Source organism: Antrostomus carolinensis, unplaced genomic scaffold (assembly GCF_000700745.2).
Source record: "Antrostomus carolinensis isolate BGI_N321 unplaced genomic scaffold, ASM70074v2 scaffold5742, whole genome shotgun sequence".
Lineage (NCBI taxonomy): Eukaryota > Metazoa > Chordata > Aves > Caprimulgiformes > Caprimulgidae > Antrostomus > Antrostomus carolinensis.
Genome location: NW_010301501.1, coordinates 5,981 through 23,437, shown reverse-complemented (window position 1 = coordinate 23,437; position 17,457 = coordinate 5,981). Strand labels below are relative to the sequence as shown.

At 39.0% G+C, this 17,457-nt stretch overlaps 1 protein-coding gene across 1 annotated transcript in view; it reads right to left on the bottom strand.

Annotated features, from left to right (window-relative positions):
* LOC104521470 (potassium voltage-gated channel subfamily KQT member 1) overlaps positions 1-9,152 on the bottom strand; it is a gene marked incomplete at its 3' end in the record, with an annotated part of 89,211 nt that extends 80,059 nt beyond the window's left edge. The window contains exon 1 of the mRNA XM_010163477.1: positions 8,770-9,152. Coding sequence (XP_010161779.1) covers positions 8,770-9,152 — 383 coding nt within the window. The remainder of the gene's footprint in view (positions 1-8,769) is intronic.
* Positions 9,153-17,457: the final 8,305 nt, after the last annotated feature.

The following is a 17,457-nucleotide window of genomic DNA, read 5'->3' as shown; positions in this document are numbered from 1 at the left end:
TCCAATCAGAACTAGCTAATATTTCTACAACACCTAGAAAATTAATAAATTAATTTACAAACACACATTACTACTACATATTTTTCTTGAGACATTTCACCTGCATATGTATAAATTATCATAAGCCATTTGGAATCAATAGCTAATACCAATGCTGTTCAAATCACAGCATGATCCACACATCATACAAGAAGTTCTCCCACTTCAACTTTCTGGATCAACTGCCCAAAGATATGTTGTTCTTAAAACATCCACAGATCCTATTAGAAATGAGAACTTCACATTTTCTAAGCATTTAGGAGCATAAACATATTTGCTGCTCTTTAAAGAGCACTAAGATTTGGATTTTTCTTTTTTTCAGAGTTTAGCTGGGGCTAGTCCAGAACTGACAAATTACATTCATGCATCCATTACAATTGCCAGAAGCACTGATCTTACAGAAACACATTTTTTCAGTGCCCTGCCATTCCTAGTATTTAAGCTCCCTGAGTCAATTGAGTGTCTGTATCTTCCATTAATGTCTGTGCTGCTATGTTTGTCTCTTTTGCTCTTATCTCCACCATGTCTGGACGTCCTCTCCTTCCCTGGGCACAGGAATCAAGCTTCCATTTTGATTCTGTGTCACTAAGACTTTCTAGAAGAGACCCAATTGGTTCTCTAAAAATTAACAGAAACAGTTCATCATCATGACTTCATGATCAGTGTTGATGATTCTGATACATTTACCATCAACCTTGACTGTGAGACAAAAAAAAAAAAAAAAAAAAAAAATCAGTAGGCTTTGGCACGTGATCTATGGCACATCTCCATGGTGACAGCAAATTACTGCCACCATTTACAAATTAACACCAACCTCTTTGTAGTACTCAGATGTTTTTCAGGTTCGGTATCAAAAAAGGAAAAGAATAAATGCATATAATGAAGCTGTGCAAATACATTCAGTAATAAGTTAATACCAGCTTGATTATCATGAAAACACCCAAAACAGTTTTCTTCTTGAATTTGATACCACATGGAGTCCACAAGTTAAAAAGCAATTGTAATGTTAACATCAAGGAATATATTTTTATGTTGCTGGTTTCTGTAAGAACACAGTGTTTTTCCACAAAAGCATAACCAAATTCCATCAAGAGCACCATATCGATGCCACACTGCAGTATTTGTTTTCACTACAGAAACAAATGGTTTCACTATAGAAACGACATTAGCCTGTGGGGACATTAATGCATATTCATTGCACAGTCTATTACAAAATTGAGTTTCTAGAATAAGATGGATTGAATTTCTTACATAAATGATGGAAAAAGTCATCAATAATTTCAAAAAAATGAAAATAAAACTTACGTAGCCTGTGGCTTAGTGCCCTGTGGTTAGGTTATTCTGTGCCTAGAGCAAAGCACACTCAGATCAAAGTTAGTCCTTAGGAACTTTCATAACATCTCTCTCTTGAAAAGACTCTTTGGTGCCAAACAATCTAATTGAGCTCAAAGTGAAGTGTTGTCATCTTTGGGGTTATTAATTTCTCTCCCATCTACCCAAATGCTTATTTTAACAAAACATGAAGACACTTAATTTCTCTGACACGTCTAATCCTATGTCAATATTAGTTGAAACTTGCCAACTGGCCCAGAAAGTTTTGGTAAGGCTTTTTCAGACAGATGCACTTAGACAGTGCGGTTGCATAAACTTCACTTCCTTAGGAAAAGAGGTTAAAAATTTATAACTGTCCCCATGTATTTTTAGAACAGCCCAGTCTTGTGACTTTACCAAATCCTAAAGATAATTCTGTTTAATATTAGTTCATCTCCGTTAGCAACTTAAGCCATTCCACCATATCATGCAGCAAGATTAACATTCTACTTTAGTAAAATAAATAGTTCTTGAGTTTCTTCCCTTTAATACCACTCATCTTTTGGTACCTGAAGTTTATCATCATAGACAAGACATCAGCTTAGTACCTCTCTGTAGCTAGTATATAGACAAAAAGCAGCTACTGTAGTTCTAAATTGGAAAACTTGCCAGTTCATTTTCTGTATAAAATGTCCAAATAAGTAACTGTTATGCTGGAAAGAAACATTCTGAACCTAATAATAAAAAGCCCTAACTTACCCTTATGAAAGCACATCATGTCCAGACCTAAGCTGTGACATCAAGGTCAAAACCAGAATCTCAAAAGCAGTCATATGCTTATAATTACTTTGAACTTTAGTTGTTGCTCGTGTTGTTCATACTACAATCACATCATTGGAAAAAGCAAAATAACTGCTTGCATTCTAGAGATAATTGTGGAAAGGCAGAAATGGGAATCTGACAGTCCCTTTGAGATAAACAGTTATAAATAATGGGCTATAGGCTCCATTTACAGATAAAAACAGAAGCAGGAGAACACTAGGCTAACTTACTTGCTATATATATTCAGTTTCACTAACAGAGCTGCTACACATAAAGAACCAGAAGATATGCAGGCAAGTGCTCCACAGTCGTTAAAAGGAACCGCTAGACCCTTATAGTTTTGCCTTTTAATGTTCTTTACATCAGCAGAAGTTGCATGCAAAACAATAATAGAATATCAGCCAGAATGGTGGCCCTTAACTTCAGTTGCATTACCAGAACATGACTACAGCATTTCTTACACAAAACTGTGGGAAGTAAAAAAAAAAAAAAAAAAAAAAAGAGAGAAAGAGAGAGAGAGAGAGAGAGAGAGAGAGAGAGAGAGAAAGCAAAGTTTGAAGAGAAACAATAAGAGAGATTTGCAATTTTTAATTTGTCCCAGAAATCTGAACTCCTTTTTGTATTACTCAGCATGACACAGACTTCAGCACCCTGAATCTTTTCTAAAGGAAAAAACCCTTGGTTGGCCAGCCCACATTTTTTACAAACCTGTTCTTGATCTTCTGTACTTTCCTCCCAAAGTTATAATTTAGCAACATTATTGATATTGTTCAAATTTTTGTAAGGAACAAGTGATTTTAAATTACTCCACAGTAATTCCTTAGACAAGTTATTTTCAACAAGATGCCAGGAGCAAGCACATGTCTGTGCCCATGTGCCTCTCTATGAGGAGGCAGTGGCAGTCAGTATGAAGGAGCAGAGGGGTAACAAAGCAAACTTAGGGCATGTTTTCATACGCAACTGAGCAAACACCACAGTTCTCTGGTGGCAAAAAGGAGAGCTCTCTTTCATCCCATTTCAGTCTTGGCCAACTCGTTAGTACTGGCTCCAGCACCATCAGACCATTTGCAGAGATGCTACAACTCCTTAAGGTATCCAAAGCTATTCACTTTCATGCTGGGTTAGATTTCTGCCATCGCAGCGAGTTGACTTTCTCAGGAGGGCTACAGTAAGTGCCAGAAGCAGAACACATTACACAGGAGAAATGTGAGGCCACAAGAGAAGATGGGAAGGTCAGAGAGGGAACCTTCCCCTTTTGTTACTGGTAAACTATTATGCCATCTCTCGTGAAACCATATTCCAAGGAGGACGTTCTCCTTATCTTTTTCATGCAGTCAGAGAGACAGACAGCATCCACTAGGAATGATCAAGAGCAATAGCCATTATTCTCTCAGTCACAGTTTGGAGGCGTTGTTTCCACATAAATCATAAGGGAATCTGGAGAGCAGTCTTTGTTGCTAGGCAAACTCTGCATTTGTGAAATGTTTTGCAGTCAAACCAGGTGGTCTGCAGTACTTGCCAGATGATTTGTAGTGTTACTTTGCAATTATTCTGTACAGTTTTATATGAAATTTAACAGGTGATTATGATCCACTAGGAGCACTAAAAAAACCAATAGTGGACAGTACTTCTAGATGCTCAGAGTGTGTTACTAACTTGACAGAAGACTTTTCACTTTTTCCTGCTGGGCTAGGTTTCTGCTGGCATAGTGAGTTGAACTGGCTCAGTGATCCAAGGACAACTAGAGCTGGCAGGAGCAAGATGAACAACTAAGGCAGATGAGAGGAGAACAATGGGCTGTTAGATCAGCTCACCCCATTCCCATGAGAAGTTATGGCATAGAAAGATTGGTCTAACTTTTAAATGACAACAAGGTTGAATGCTCATTTAACACGTGGCCAAAGCAGCACAAAGTAACCTGGAACAGCTGTAAGTTCTCACTTAAACTTTCCCAGTGTTACGCGACAAGAAAGTGGCAGGCCTGAGAACACAATTTAAGAGTCCCTCTCATGGGCCTCCCTCTTGCCTTAGACTTGCCTCCCTTTTCAACCAGCCTGTGGTTTCTCTACTGACTGCCAGCAAGCCTTCCAGCTGTGCTAACTTCAGCAGTGATGCTGACATCCGTTCGTTAAGAACTGGACTGAGACCAACAGCTCCTTTTGTATCTCCCCACAGTCATTACTTCTTCTTCACTATTGACTTGGACGAGATTCAAACCAGTTGCCTACGGGTGAAAGGTTTCTTCTCCCGTCATGAATTCCATGCTTCCTCTTTCCCCTAGCTTCCAGCTGTCATCTCCTACCCCTTCTTCCTCCCGGTGGTTCTCTGAGCTTCTTGACCACGTTCAGCTGTCCCACTGTTCCAGCTCTTTGTGCCTATCCAGCCTTCCGATCTCCAAAAGCTGCTAGTCCTTTTTACTTTGTCCGTCCTGTTTAAGTCTGCTTCTCTTGTTCTCAAGCTAGCCTGCTCTTCTATTGCTTTTTCTCCAGTTTCGGCATTACTGGAACCAGTCTCAGTTTCTCTGACAACTCAGTCAAGCATTTTATCTCTCAGTCCCAGGTTTTCCTCTGTTCCTGCTTCACCAGTCTCAGTATACTCATTTGTTCTGTATCCCTCTAAGCTTCTGGATCTTAATGAAAAAAATCAGCTACCCAGCAGCCAAAACAATGAAAATTAGAAGTCACTAGATTTTCTATAGAAACTAAGAAGATAGAACAAGGCAGCTGGGCTGCAGTGAGTAAAAACAACAGGGTGTATCTGAGGGGAAAAGGTACTATGGATCCATCTTGCTTGCAGAGATACAAGGCCAGTTAACCTTAGTGCAAACCTGTGCAGACTCAGTTAGTTTCCTGGGACCTAAGCTGGAGCAGCAGTGCAGCACAGGGCTGCTCTGTGATGTATACATAGCCTTAGGCTGACACAAGGTGGCCTCTATCACCCACAGAACAAAATAATGTGGCAGTAAGCAGTTACCTCCTCTCCCTGAACACAAGAGAAACCATACTGTTTTATTACCAGTCACCACTTCAGTGTCTAAGTGCAAGTCGGTGTACAGTGATCCTCTATCTTTCAATAGGCTTTAGTTTTGCCTTCCAACTTCTGGTTCTTTGCCTCTACAAAGATGGCTGAGAAGCCAGACCATCTTCTCCACCCTTTGTCTATGGCCAAGGTGGCCTGCAAACACTCATCAGTGTAACAATCCCCACTACAAATACATTCTAGCACTTGAGGACCTATGTTGGATTCTGGTTTTGGTTTATGATCATTGGTATCTGGTGTCTAAACAGGGGTCAATGTAGTAAGATAGGGTCTGGCGGCCGGAAGATATCGGGCTGTACGGAAAGGTAAGACACCCCCCTCTCTCTCATAGTAGCCAATAGCACTTAGCCTGTGATGTAAGCAGGTGGAAGTGACGTAGTGAACCCACACCATGTAGTACTGTGTCGCACATCAATAAACGCCATTTGCAGCATCCTCATATTGGTGTCAGTGCTCATTGGCCCAGAGACGGGGTGTGTGTTTGTCTCTGTGCCTCCTCGACCGGACGGGACGTTGCGGGATAACAACTGCAACAGGTCAATAATCTTATTATCAGGAAAACTGTCTGGCTTCACCCTTCCTCACTCAGTTCACATCATAGAATTGTTTTTGTTGGAAGAGATCTTTAAGATCATCAAGTCCAATGGTAAATATAACACTGCCAATTCCACCACTAAACCACATCCCTGAGCACCACATCTACATGTCTTTTAAATACCTCCAGGTGAACACAATATTTTAGCCATATGAACACAATATTCTAGACTATAATTGAGCCATTCCAGCTGTAATTAAATGTATATATGTTTCAGAAACAAAAATTTATCACATGAATAAGGCTCCACTTACAGTTAAAAGATTTAAATGTGTGGATTTGCCAAGTAACGTCATTACTATACGTAACTCATCACGAATACATATTTTACTTTTCATTCAAAAGATAAAATATGAGGGTTATACCCCAACATCTTGACATTTAGAAGTGATTTAAGCAAGTGAGTTTAGAAATCAAATTCAAGCCAGGCACACGCTTTGTTCTCTGGACTGAGGACCATATGGCAAACAGCTGGACTCTAACATATATTGATATCCAATACCTTAAGGCTCATACACGGCCACAGTAATTGGTTGGTTAGGATCAATGTATTGCTATTGCACATCACAGCTGTATCTCAAGCCCTCAACTTTTTCTAACTTGTCAGCAAGACCCTCTACGCAGTTCCTGGGGATTTCAGGAGTTAAGTATTTCATAGTACTTCCAGTGAAGCTGAAAATGACCTAAGAGAGAAGATTTTCAGGACAGGACCAGGAAGGGAAATTGTCAAGCAAACTCACTCACCCCTTCAAACATTTTACTTTGAAACTGTAAATTTACCCTAGAATAACTCCACTAAAATAACACAATTTCTAGATTTAATTAGGCAAAAATAATTCCCTTTTCTAACACATCTTTCAAAGTTCCTTAAGAAGCATGAGTTTACCCCTTTAAAAGAAACTTGAAGTATCAGACATATTACAAATATTATGGGAGATGAGATTATCTTGGTAATTTCGGAACGCAAGAGGAAGGTCACCTCCTGGAGCACTTGCTGTTCCCTTGCCTTGCCTGTTCTGGAAAATTAGGTTCTTTCCAGCAGAACTGGCTCCAGATCAGAACAGACTCCAATCCCTCTTGGACAGAAACTTCCCATAAGTTTGTACATGAATTATATAGTCTCTGTGGCATATGAAAGACAAAAGGACAATTAAGGGATGCTGCACATCCAGCTCCTCCAGACTAAGCAAATTTCAGCTATGTACTTGGAACAGCTGATTAGTTATGAAAATAGTTATCATCAGATCAACTGCACATAAATTACCCTAAAAACCACAGCATAATATGGGAAACTTTTTAGAAATAAATTATAGGTTGTTCTCATTATACAGTTAATTGTATTTTAGATTAGCGCTTTATTGCTTTAACAATGTTTAACTTTAATGATATTTAATTTTGCATAGTATGTTCTTTCCAACACTGAAACTTATTATATAAATGAACACACCATGTAGTTATTGGGATAATTATTAGGAAAAAATACACTTAAGACAAAATGCTGGTCAAAAACTATGTTTAAAAAGCTTCATTTCAAGCAATCTCAAAGAAAAAGCTTTTAAAAGAGGTCAATTTACATATTCTCTCATTTAAGTTAGGAATCCTTGTACTCTTAAAGAGTTTTCTACTATAAATATTAATATGTTCTCCAGTTTTCTAGTATGAGTGGGGTGTATGTGTGGAATAGGTTTTCTTTTTTTTAATTTTATTTTAATGCCCATTGCAGAATATAAATACATACTAGTCAACCTTAGTCTTGGATAAAAGCCACACAGGTGATAAAACAAATGCATTTTAGCAAGAGTAACAAGTCCTAACCTCAAATAAGCTTAAACTACTATTCACATTTTTAAATCTACACAAATTACATCTGTTTAAGCCCTGGGAATTGTTATATACACTATAAGCATAAAGCATTTTAAAACAAAAATATATATGCAATTTTGAGGGGTGAAAGGAAGCAACTATTAATAAGACCATCTATTTTATGCCAAATAGAAGCATTACGATTCATTCTTATAACTATCATATACTTCTCTGGACAGTTCCTGACTGCAATAACCAACAATGGTTCTTTCAAAATGCAGTCAGGCTATAGAAAAGTTCATCTGAGACAAACAGAATAATTTCAACACTGCATTTCTTTAGGACATATGCTAATTTTACAATAAAAGCAAGGCCATTTGGCCCACTTTGCATTCACTATAGCCAGTAAAACTTCCTCTTGCCTCAGTGACAGCACAGTTGGACCCTTTCTACAGCTAAGATGACAAATTATCATTCTCTTCAGCAGCATTCAAAACAGTAAATGAGGTCTTGCTAAACTTGACAGATACTATAAACAGCTCAAAGAAAACAGTAACAGCTGTATTAATATATCAACCACTGTTTTACAAGGGTAAATGGAAGCTCATTTCCTCCTTGCATGCACCACATACATGGTATAATGAAAAATATTTTGCTAAATTTTTTACTTGTTATGTGTTCACAACTGTAAATTAATTAAAATTAGTAATGTCATTATTATATGTTTGTCCAAAAAATTAGTTGTTTTGGTACTTTAGCACAAGCAAAAAGGACTTATAATGTGATGTAACTGATCACAGCTGAACCTTCCACATCTCATGCTAAAAACTGCAGTGCCTGAAGCTAGAACAACATAAAGCAGCTAAGGTAGCAATAAAAACTGCCATGAATATATAGGAATTCACCTCAGAAATATCAAATTTACAGTGTCCATCTTTGAAGACAACTACCAAGTGAAGAATAAAAAGCATTCCTCCTAAATTGTTAATGGATATAGCAGCTAAGCCTTTGAGAAACTGGCTTTTCCATTGCTTTCAATGGGATTACTCATGTAACAGGTTTTCAGCCTGAGAGCTCAAGTACTATAATTTCTAACTGATTAAGTGGACAGTCTCAAATTTTTCTTACACCGAAGATTATGTGAAAATGTAGGTACTTACACAGTAAAGTGATAGATAAAACACTTCCATCCACTTGGCCTCTCCAAGAAGTTGTAGACATCTCCCTGTGTACTAGTTTTAGTTAAATAACGGCTCTGGAAACACTTTGCTATACAGGGTCTGTGGGCTTCACATTCGGTCAAGACTGCAGCCTTTGTGCCTTCCACAGGGTTGCGGGGAATCCCAGATCCATTATTCACCAGGGTTTCTGTATCCACTGCCACGGAAGAATACTGCATACTGCTTAGGTTCCTCCTGACTTCCAGCAACGCTGCAGATTTCCTGTTCCCACTCAGACTGCTAAGCTGGGAAGCGGAGCCTTCAGCCTGTCCACAGAGGTTATATGTTGGGTGCCCAACAGTTCCTCCACCATCACAGGACATTCTGTAATGACACACAGGTATTACTAACCCTGATCAACATTTAAAACTCATAAAGAAGGTATTGTATGTCCTCCCTGCCCAGAGTGCTCTCCAGTAGCTAGTAAGATGACTTTCTGCTGTTATCACAAAGCTTCTCTGTGACAGAAGTGTGAGCTGTCAGCCTGTCACCTGCTGTCACTCACAGCCTCTGAAATTAAATCAGAAAAATGTATTAGACAATGGCACATGCTAGAAACCAGAAGTAACAGGAGACTGGGAAAAGAAAGAGGTTAAGAATTCTGGAGGAAGACAGAATATTAAGATTTAAAGTTACATTTGTTAAGAAGGAAGCTTATAACTATTTAAATAGTATAACACTAGTACAGCAGCAGAGTTGTCTTGAGGACTTGTGCTGACATTATTTTATGCTGAGCAGTTCCTGATGTGTCCTGGTTAAAGGTGGAATTGTGAAAGTTTCCTGGAATTTATAAACTTGCTGTTGCCTGAAATACACCTGATTGAGGTTTTGAACTTCAACACCTGCACCTCACGAGATATTATCTAGAGTGTCCATGTAAGATTTTAAGACTTGAATAAATTATTTCAGTCACCTCATGGGATCCGATGTTGCAGCCCACAGTACCCAGGAACACTTTTTCTCAAGTGTAAAGAGGAAGGTGTTATTAATGAGAACTGTCACTGAAAGGTTAATATTGTTACAAGGGAAAATATCAAAGACCCTGGCCTGATTTTTTATTTTCTTCAAGACATTTAATGTTTGCTGATAACTTTCCTACTATCAAGCAAGCACCTAGAGAAAAGAGAATAGAAATTAAGGCTCTTATAGATCAATATACATTTCATGATACAGTCTTAAATTACTGCTAACACATAGATACAAGCAGCAATATTAATCATTTTGTGGCACTGAGAGCAGCTGTCTTTCTGGAGTATCATCTTTATATTGCCTCATTGCTTACACAGTGTAATGAGAAACTCCCTTATTTAAAATGCTTAGCTAAAATGAAAAGATGAAAATATTATGAAAATATGAGAACATTAAAAGTATCAAAAGAGGTGACTTTAACTTCAAAGCACTGATGATGTTAATGTCAACATTATGTCTGTAATGTCATATTTTAATGTATTGTGTTATCTGCAATACAATGCCCACATGTCTCGGAGTTGCAGCTGACTGCTCCTCTGTCAGGAGGGACTGACATCCACCTTTAGAGTCACTTTAGCATCAGCAGACTAGAGTAATTTAAAGAGAGAAATTCAGCCTTCACTCCCTCTTTTTAAGTTAAGCTTAGTTTTTGTCATTGCTTAAAGATCCTCATGCATAGTAGACAAACTACCATTGTAGTACACATGAACAGAGCCCTCTAAGTTACTCCACAAAATGCTTACATAAAGTAGTGAATTTGTTACAACATGCTTATTTCTTAACACTGGTCCTAGTAAGGTAGACTGATGCATTTCTACATTAGTCCTACAGCAGATAGACAAATACTTTGCTTCCTTCATCAGTTCTCTTAACACTGAAAAACTGATGGGACCAAACATTAAACACAAAGCTCCATCCAAGCCAACCTATACCAACAACAGAAGAAACACCTATCAGAAGGACACTCCCTTCCTATCACTCATTTTAGGGTGCTGAGGCTACCTAGGCAAGTGTTTGGAGCAAAGGCTGGCTACCCAGCAGCTGCAAACAAAGCTACTTGAAACACATTTGCTAGCCTGCTTAATCAAAACAGAAGATCCCACACAGCCAGGCATAAAACATAGAAAACCTGAAACCAGCTGGCAAACAGTACCTGCTTTCTCTTGTTGTGTGTCCTTCTACTCCTCTTTATTGCTCCCTACAGCAGATGCCCTGGATAGGTGCAGGGAAAGGAGCTGCTGACTGCCTGACTCTGCCCACAGCTTGTCAAGTCCCACCCTAGGAAATGCAGGGTCCCTCCCTTTTATCTGCCTTATATGGCTGCCCTGGGGGAAGGCAGAGAAAGAACTGGGGAACAGTTTTGATGATTTCAGAATGGAGTTACTTCTGCTTCTTCCTGTTGTCAGAACCAGAAGTCACAAGCAACAGCTTAATTTTGCTGAGGATTGCCCTCCTTTCCCTCCCAGTCCTTTTCTTATCTGCATACACTTAATTGCAAAGGGTGAAGAGTGGCATTTCCTTACTTCACGTCTTTGAAAAACTTGAATTAGGTGTTGCTTGTAGCCAGCTGGCAGTAAGTCTAAACAGGCAGCTTCAGTTGTTTGGTTTTTTTCCATCGAAGTTTTGACAAAACCAAATGCAGCACTTCATTATGTTACATTAAGTCATTAAGTAATGGAAAATCAGAGTTCTCTCTTGTTGTCGCCTTTCTGAACTACAGCTTGCAATGTCCCCTTTTTTTTTTTTTTTTTTTTTTTCCCCCCACTAATTTGGGGAGGAAGAGAATCTCAAACACAACCATTCCAGCATCAAATTCCTCCTTTTATTGTTGAACTTCCCAATCAGGAAGGAGAAAGTGAATACTACTATTTCCCTCTATTTCTTCCTTTTGTAATAGAAAACAGACTATTGTCTGAAATGCCAGCATTCTGAACATGAAATGTGGCTGAGAATGAAGCAGAGGTTACTGTTTCATATTTTGTTTTGGTAGTGGGAGGATGTTACCATATTACATTGTCTTTAACTTTTACCATAATTGTTCATGGGGCTAAGACCTCACATTAATTGGGAAGATTATCCCAGAAAGTTACTTTCTTGGTTTCCCAGTTATATTTCCATGCCACTGAAAAACAAAAATGTTCTTATTTCCTTTATTTTTCTTATAAATATAGTCTGATCAGTCTTACATTTTACCTCTCTAAAAATCACCCCCTCCAGAACGTTGTTCTTGGACGCTGTGTGACGCAGTTTACACTGTGCACAGAATTGAATACAGTATTCCAGACAGTGCTGTAGGTGAACCACTGAGAAGGACTAATTCCTGACTGGAGCCATAGAAATTCTTCTCCAGGTTTTTGCTCATGCTTCTTCCTTGAAACACCTTCTTCATCAATTAATACTTTCTCTGCTGCATTAACTTTTCCAGACAGTAATTTCCTAAATGCAAAAATTGTTGTCTCTTCTCACCTATGACCTCTCCTGAATATAACCATTCAAGCTCTAAATAACTAGCCAACGTATGCAGGAAAAAAAGCATTTAAAATAATAATAATAAAAAAAGATATTTTAAGGTTTAAAATATTTACCTTGAGGGAAAATTACCTTGAGGGAAAAGTAGTACTCAGCTTTCCTGAAAACATGGAAATGCAACATAATAGCAGCAGGTCTGAAACCACTCCAGAAACAGAACCCAGAGCATCTGACTCCTATTTCTTGATCACGGAAAAGATAATGATTTAGTGTAAAGATTTTATTAGAGTGCACTGTGGTAGACATGAACTCATTCCTTCACCCCCCTCAAATACAGTATATCACATCTTTGGATCAAACTCTCAGAAGGCAATTAGTCACCTAACTAATTAATAACTTATGTGAAATGGAAAGGCATGATTTCAGGAATGTCTAACTGCTGAAATTTTCATCAGTAAAATTGTACAAGCATATAATACCCTGCAACTGCATGTATACACGAGTGTGGCTTTCATGGCTGGCCTCACTTCTCATCTCATATTTAATCTTGATGTGCCTGATGCAGCCCACTTGCTCAGAGCATATCTGCCCCACACTGAGAGCACTGTATTTAGCACTAGGCACAGCATAACCTATAACACATGATAACCTATAACCAAAAGGGCAGGATGGGGAGGCACAGGGAAATATCTGGTTTTGAGATGCAGATTTGAACCCTTCTTGACAAGGAGACACTTTCTCAGGAAACTATGCTAAACACAAGACCAAACCCATTTTCCATTGGTATCAACATCACTGTCTCCTCTGGGGGTTGTATTTTAGAAGAAAAGCATTAATCAGTCATGCAAGGTACATAAAGGTATAATATGAAACCAAAATGCTAGAAAATATTTTGAATGGTAAATAATAGATGAGATTAAAGAAACTTTCCCACGCTTCTGTGTTAATTTTAAATTCCATTCTCAAAACCTACACTTTCTGCATACAGAGCTCTTAAACATTTGTGAATTGCATTTCCAGAACTGGGTACCCAAAAGTTAGACACTGCTGAGTGCCATGCACCATTCTGGTTTAGCTATAGAATCTTTTTCTACCAAAGATCATGTTGAGGCACAAATGTTGTTCACCATGTTGTGTGGCTTGAACTGGTTGTGCCCAGGCAGCCTGTAAGGGGCAAAATGCCAATCCCTGCTTTCTGCTTGATCTTCCCAGCCTGGTGAGCCAACAGTCTTACAGTGGACTGTAAACCAAAGCTTACCAGAGGTAATTATGGCTCTTGGAATGGGGTATAGGCTGGAGCCCCAAGTTCACAACAGAACCCTATGCACGTTTCATTTCTGAACTGCAGATTGAAGATGTGATAATACCTTTCTTGCAAATAGACAGTTCAGCTGTCTGTAGAGCATTTTACAATTCATGTAATGAGCACCATGAATACCATTATTCTTCCTCACAAGGACATGCTGAAGATGAGTTAATACTATCTGGACTTGTGTACCGTGATATTGGATAGCAGATTGTGACACTGTTTCACTCTCAAAAGCTTGACAGGTAAAATATATTGTAGCATTTTATTACACAGGGGATGAGCTGAAGTGCTAAATTGCCTTTTATACATGCGGGCACTGCTCCATTATTTTATTCTTAATATAGCCTGCAAGGCTAACTGCTAGATCCAGAATAGCATCTAACAATTCTGTAAATCTCTAATTTCCATGATGGAATTGCTGTAGGAAATTAAGATTGATTCCTTCAGTTACGCAGATTTTTTTGTATCCATTCAAACTAAAACCAAAATGTTACTGGACAGAAAATGCAAGTCCTTCAAGAAAAGCCTGAAATTAATAACAGCTGTGACTTGAAGAAAAGGTCAGTCTTCTATAAGCTAAGCTAGATCTTGTACTTTAAAACACAGTTGTTAGGCTGACTCTAATTAAGCAAATTCTACCCACCTATTGGAAATATGAATTAATTCACATGACCATTACAGAGGGCACTAGTAGCAACTTCCAGATCAGCCTGTCTGTCTCCAGCAAACCCATCTTTTTAATTTTTTAAAAAATTTCATCAAAATTGCAAGCATATGGACTGATAAATTATTTTGGAAGTCTCTGTCTAATTCTAGTTTTTGACTGTTTGGTTAAAAAGCAGTTCAGCAAAGTTTGACCATGAAGATAGGAAAAAATAGCTAGACCTTTTAAAATAAAAGCCACTGGCAACAGACATACAGCAATCTCAAACTGAAAACAACTGTATCATACTTCACCTTTTGCTTATTCTGTTTCATTCATCTTTTCTGTCAACCCAACCATCCAGTGTATCCAGGTAAATTCTGCTGATTCATGCAATGAAAAGAGAAGAAGTGCTGGTTGCAGTGGCAGGTACAACAACACTAATGTTCCACGCTAAAGCACTGGTCAATGTAGCAAATGGAAAGGTGAGATGGGTATCAATCATAGAATCACAGAATCATAGAATCATTCTGGTTGGAAAAGACCTTTAAGATCATTGAGTCCAAATGTAAACCTGACACTGCCAAGTCCATCACTAAACCGTGTCCCTAAGCACCATGTCTACATGTCTTTTAAATACCTCTAGCAACGGTGACTCAATCACTTCCCTGGACAGCCTGTTCCAATGCTTGACAACTATTTTGGTGAAAAAATTTTTCCTAACTTTCACTCAAAACCTCCCCCGATGCAACCTGAGGCTCTTTCCTTTTGTCCTATCACTTGATACTTGGGAGAAGAAACCGAGACCCACCTCACTACATCCTCCTTTCAGGTAGCTGTAGAGAGCAATAAGGTCTCCCCTCAGCCTCCTTGTCTCCAGATTAAACAGCCTCAGTTCCCTCAGCTGCTCCTCATAAGACTTGTGTTCCAAACCCTTCACCAGCTTCACTGCCCTTCTCTGGACACGCTCCAGCACCTCAATGTCTTTCTTGTAGTCAGGGGCCCAAAACTGAACACAGTACTCAAGGTGCGGCCTCACCAGTGCTGAGTACAGGGGGACAATCATTGCCGCAGTCCTGCTGGTCACACTATTTCTGATACAAGCCAGGATGCTGTTGGTCTTCTTGGCCACCTGGGCAATGTAAAATATCTATTGACAAACAGAGTGACTTCATTTGAAGGATGCACTTTTTGATCTAGAAATAATAATAGCACTGCATACTCCTGATGGTATTTCCCACAACGACAGTTCCTGTGGCTGTCCCAGCCTATAGGAATGGCAAGAGGGGGAAAGCACAAGAGTTTGAGAGCACACGTCGCTGGATCCATCCTCACCGCCTTCAGCACCCTGGAGAGGGCACAGGGATCCCGCCCCGCGAACCGCCGTCTCCCCTCCCCAGCCCCGCCACACTCCGAAAGGACATCTAACCACCAGCACCCAACTCAGGGGGAACCTTAATCATGATAAACTCCCAATGCACAAAACATTTGATATGCAGAAGAGCTCCCAGACCGCACTCCAAATGCTGAATTGTCCACAAGTGAGCAAGGTGCACGCATGAAGTTTTCTTCAGTTAGTCCTGGTAAAAAAAAGGCAATTCCTGTTTTCAACATTGTTCTTCAGATTAGGTTCCTTGGGAGCCTGGGCCAGCATCTCGACTAACACTTGTGAGTGCTGTTCTTATTTTGTATTTACTCTCATATCAGTGATATTCATCATTAAAGAGCTATCAGCTAGTATGTCCATATGCAGGGTGAGTGCATCTGAGGGACGTTGAATGTCTCTATAGGAAGCATCTCTGATGCAAAGAAATGTATATGTGAACGGGGTCCAAAGATAGCATGGGACTGCACAGGTAGCAGCATTGTGAGTAAAGGAGGACAGTGCTCCCAAATGTTGATCCTGTAAAATGCTGAAATGTTTTGTGTGATTTGTTATTTCTAGATACGGCACCATTTATGAATACTAAACATTGAAATGGAAATTCTGAAAACTTGTTCTTTAAATTGGTGCTGTATGATGTTCATTCAAGGCTATGTGTGAAATCATCACTTTGTTAGAGAGGTCAGGCAGAAGATGGACACAAGCCATCCAGATCAGCGGTGATCCTCATCTCTTCAGGCAGTATCAGAGAGTCAGCTCCTTCTACCCCACAATCTGCCACAACAGGCAACTGTCTGTTCCACTTAGTTTTCAACCAAATTTAGCAACAATAAATCCATTCAAAGGCCAGCTGAGGCACCTGTGACACCACTGCACGATGCTTCACAAGGTCTCTGTCCAGGAAGAACAGATACAAACAGTTAAGTTTTTCACTCACTGAGATGAAACCCAGGAACAAAATGTCACCTTGTCTCCGTCTGGACTAGTATTATGAATAACTTGTCTTTTAAGGGAACATTTGCAAAGCAAACTTAGAAACTCTAGAGGACATTGGCTATAAACAGCAGACCAATCCTTAGGTTATGATTATATGAAAAGAGTGAATGCCTTCTAAGGTTATACATACTACCTCCTTATCTTGACAAATTTATAATTGCTGTGTGTTTCAGGATGAGGAGTGACGAGTAACAGAAAGAATTATTTTTATTCATTGTTAACCCTTTGCTGTTGTGCAACTTCTCTTATATGTCATGAGCTAAGTAAAACATCTGTTTCTAAGTCAACACTGTCCTTATTTCTCAGAAGATCTTAGTTATTAATTATGTTAAAGACCTTAGACAATACGACAATAACACAGTAAGACAACAATTACATTATTTTAGTATATTATAACCAGTATATTATTTCTAGGCAAGATTTTATATTCCTTACACGTGAAAGAAGGAATATGGTGGTGGGAATGAATCCATCTGCCAATTTGTTCTCACACAAAACAACAGAATTTTCAGAATCTTTATTTCTGAGTTTTTATCTCATTTTTATGAGTTCTGCTGGGTCAACAGCAGTTCAGTGCTCATCTCTTAATAAATGCACACATTTTCATTTTTTTCTACTTCACTTCCAGCAAGGATGTCAGCGTTCAGCTTTCTCTTTTTTATTTTTTTGCATGAAAAATCTCAGATAAGCAAATTACTTGTGTGGCTTAACAACCATTCTACAGCAAATTACTTGTGTGGCTTAACAACCATTCTACAACCTTTCAGGATAAATTTCACTTTTCCATAAAGAATACCTATTCTGTGCCTCAGTCTCATAGCTTGGTGTCCTTTTGCTACTTTAAATCATCTCCCACTA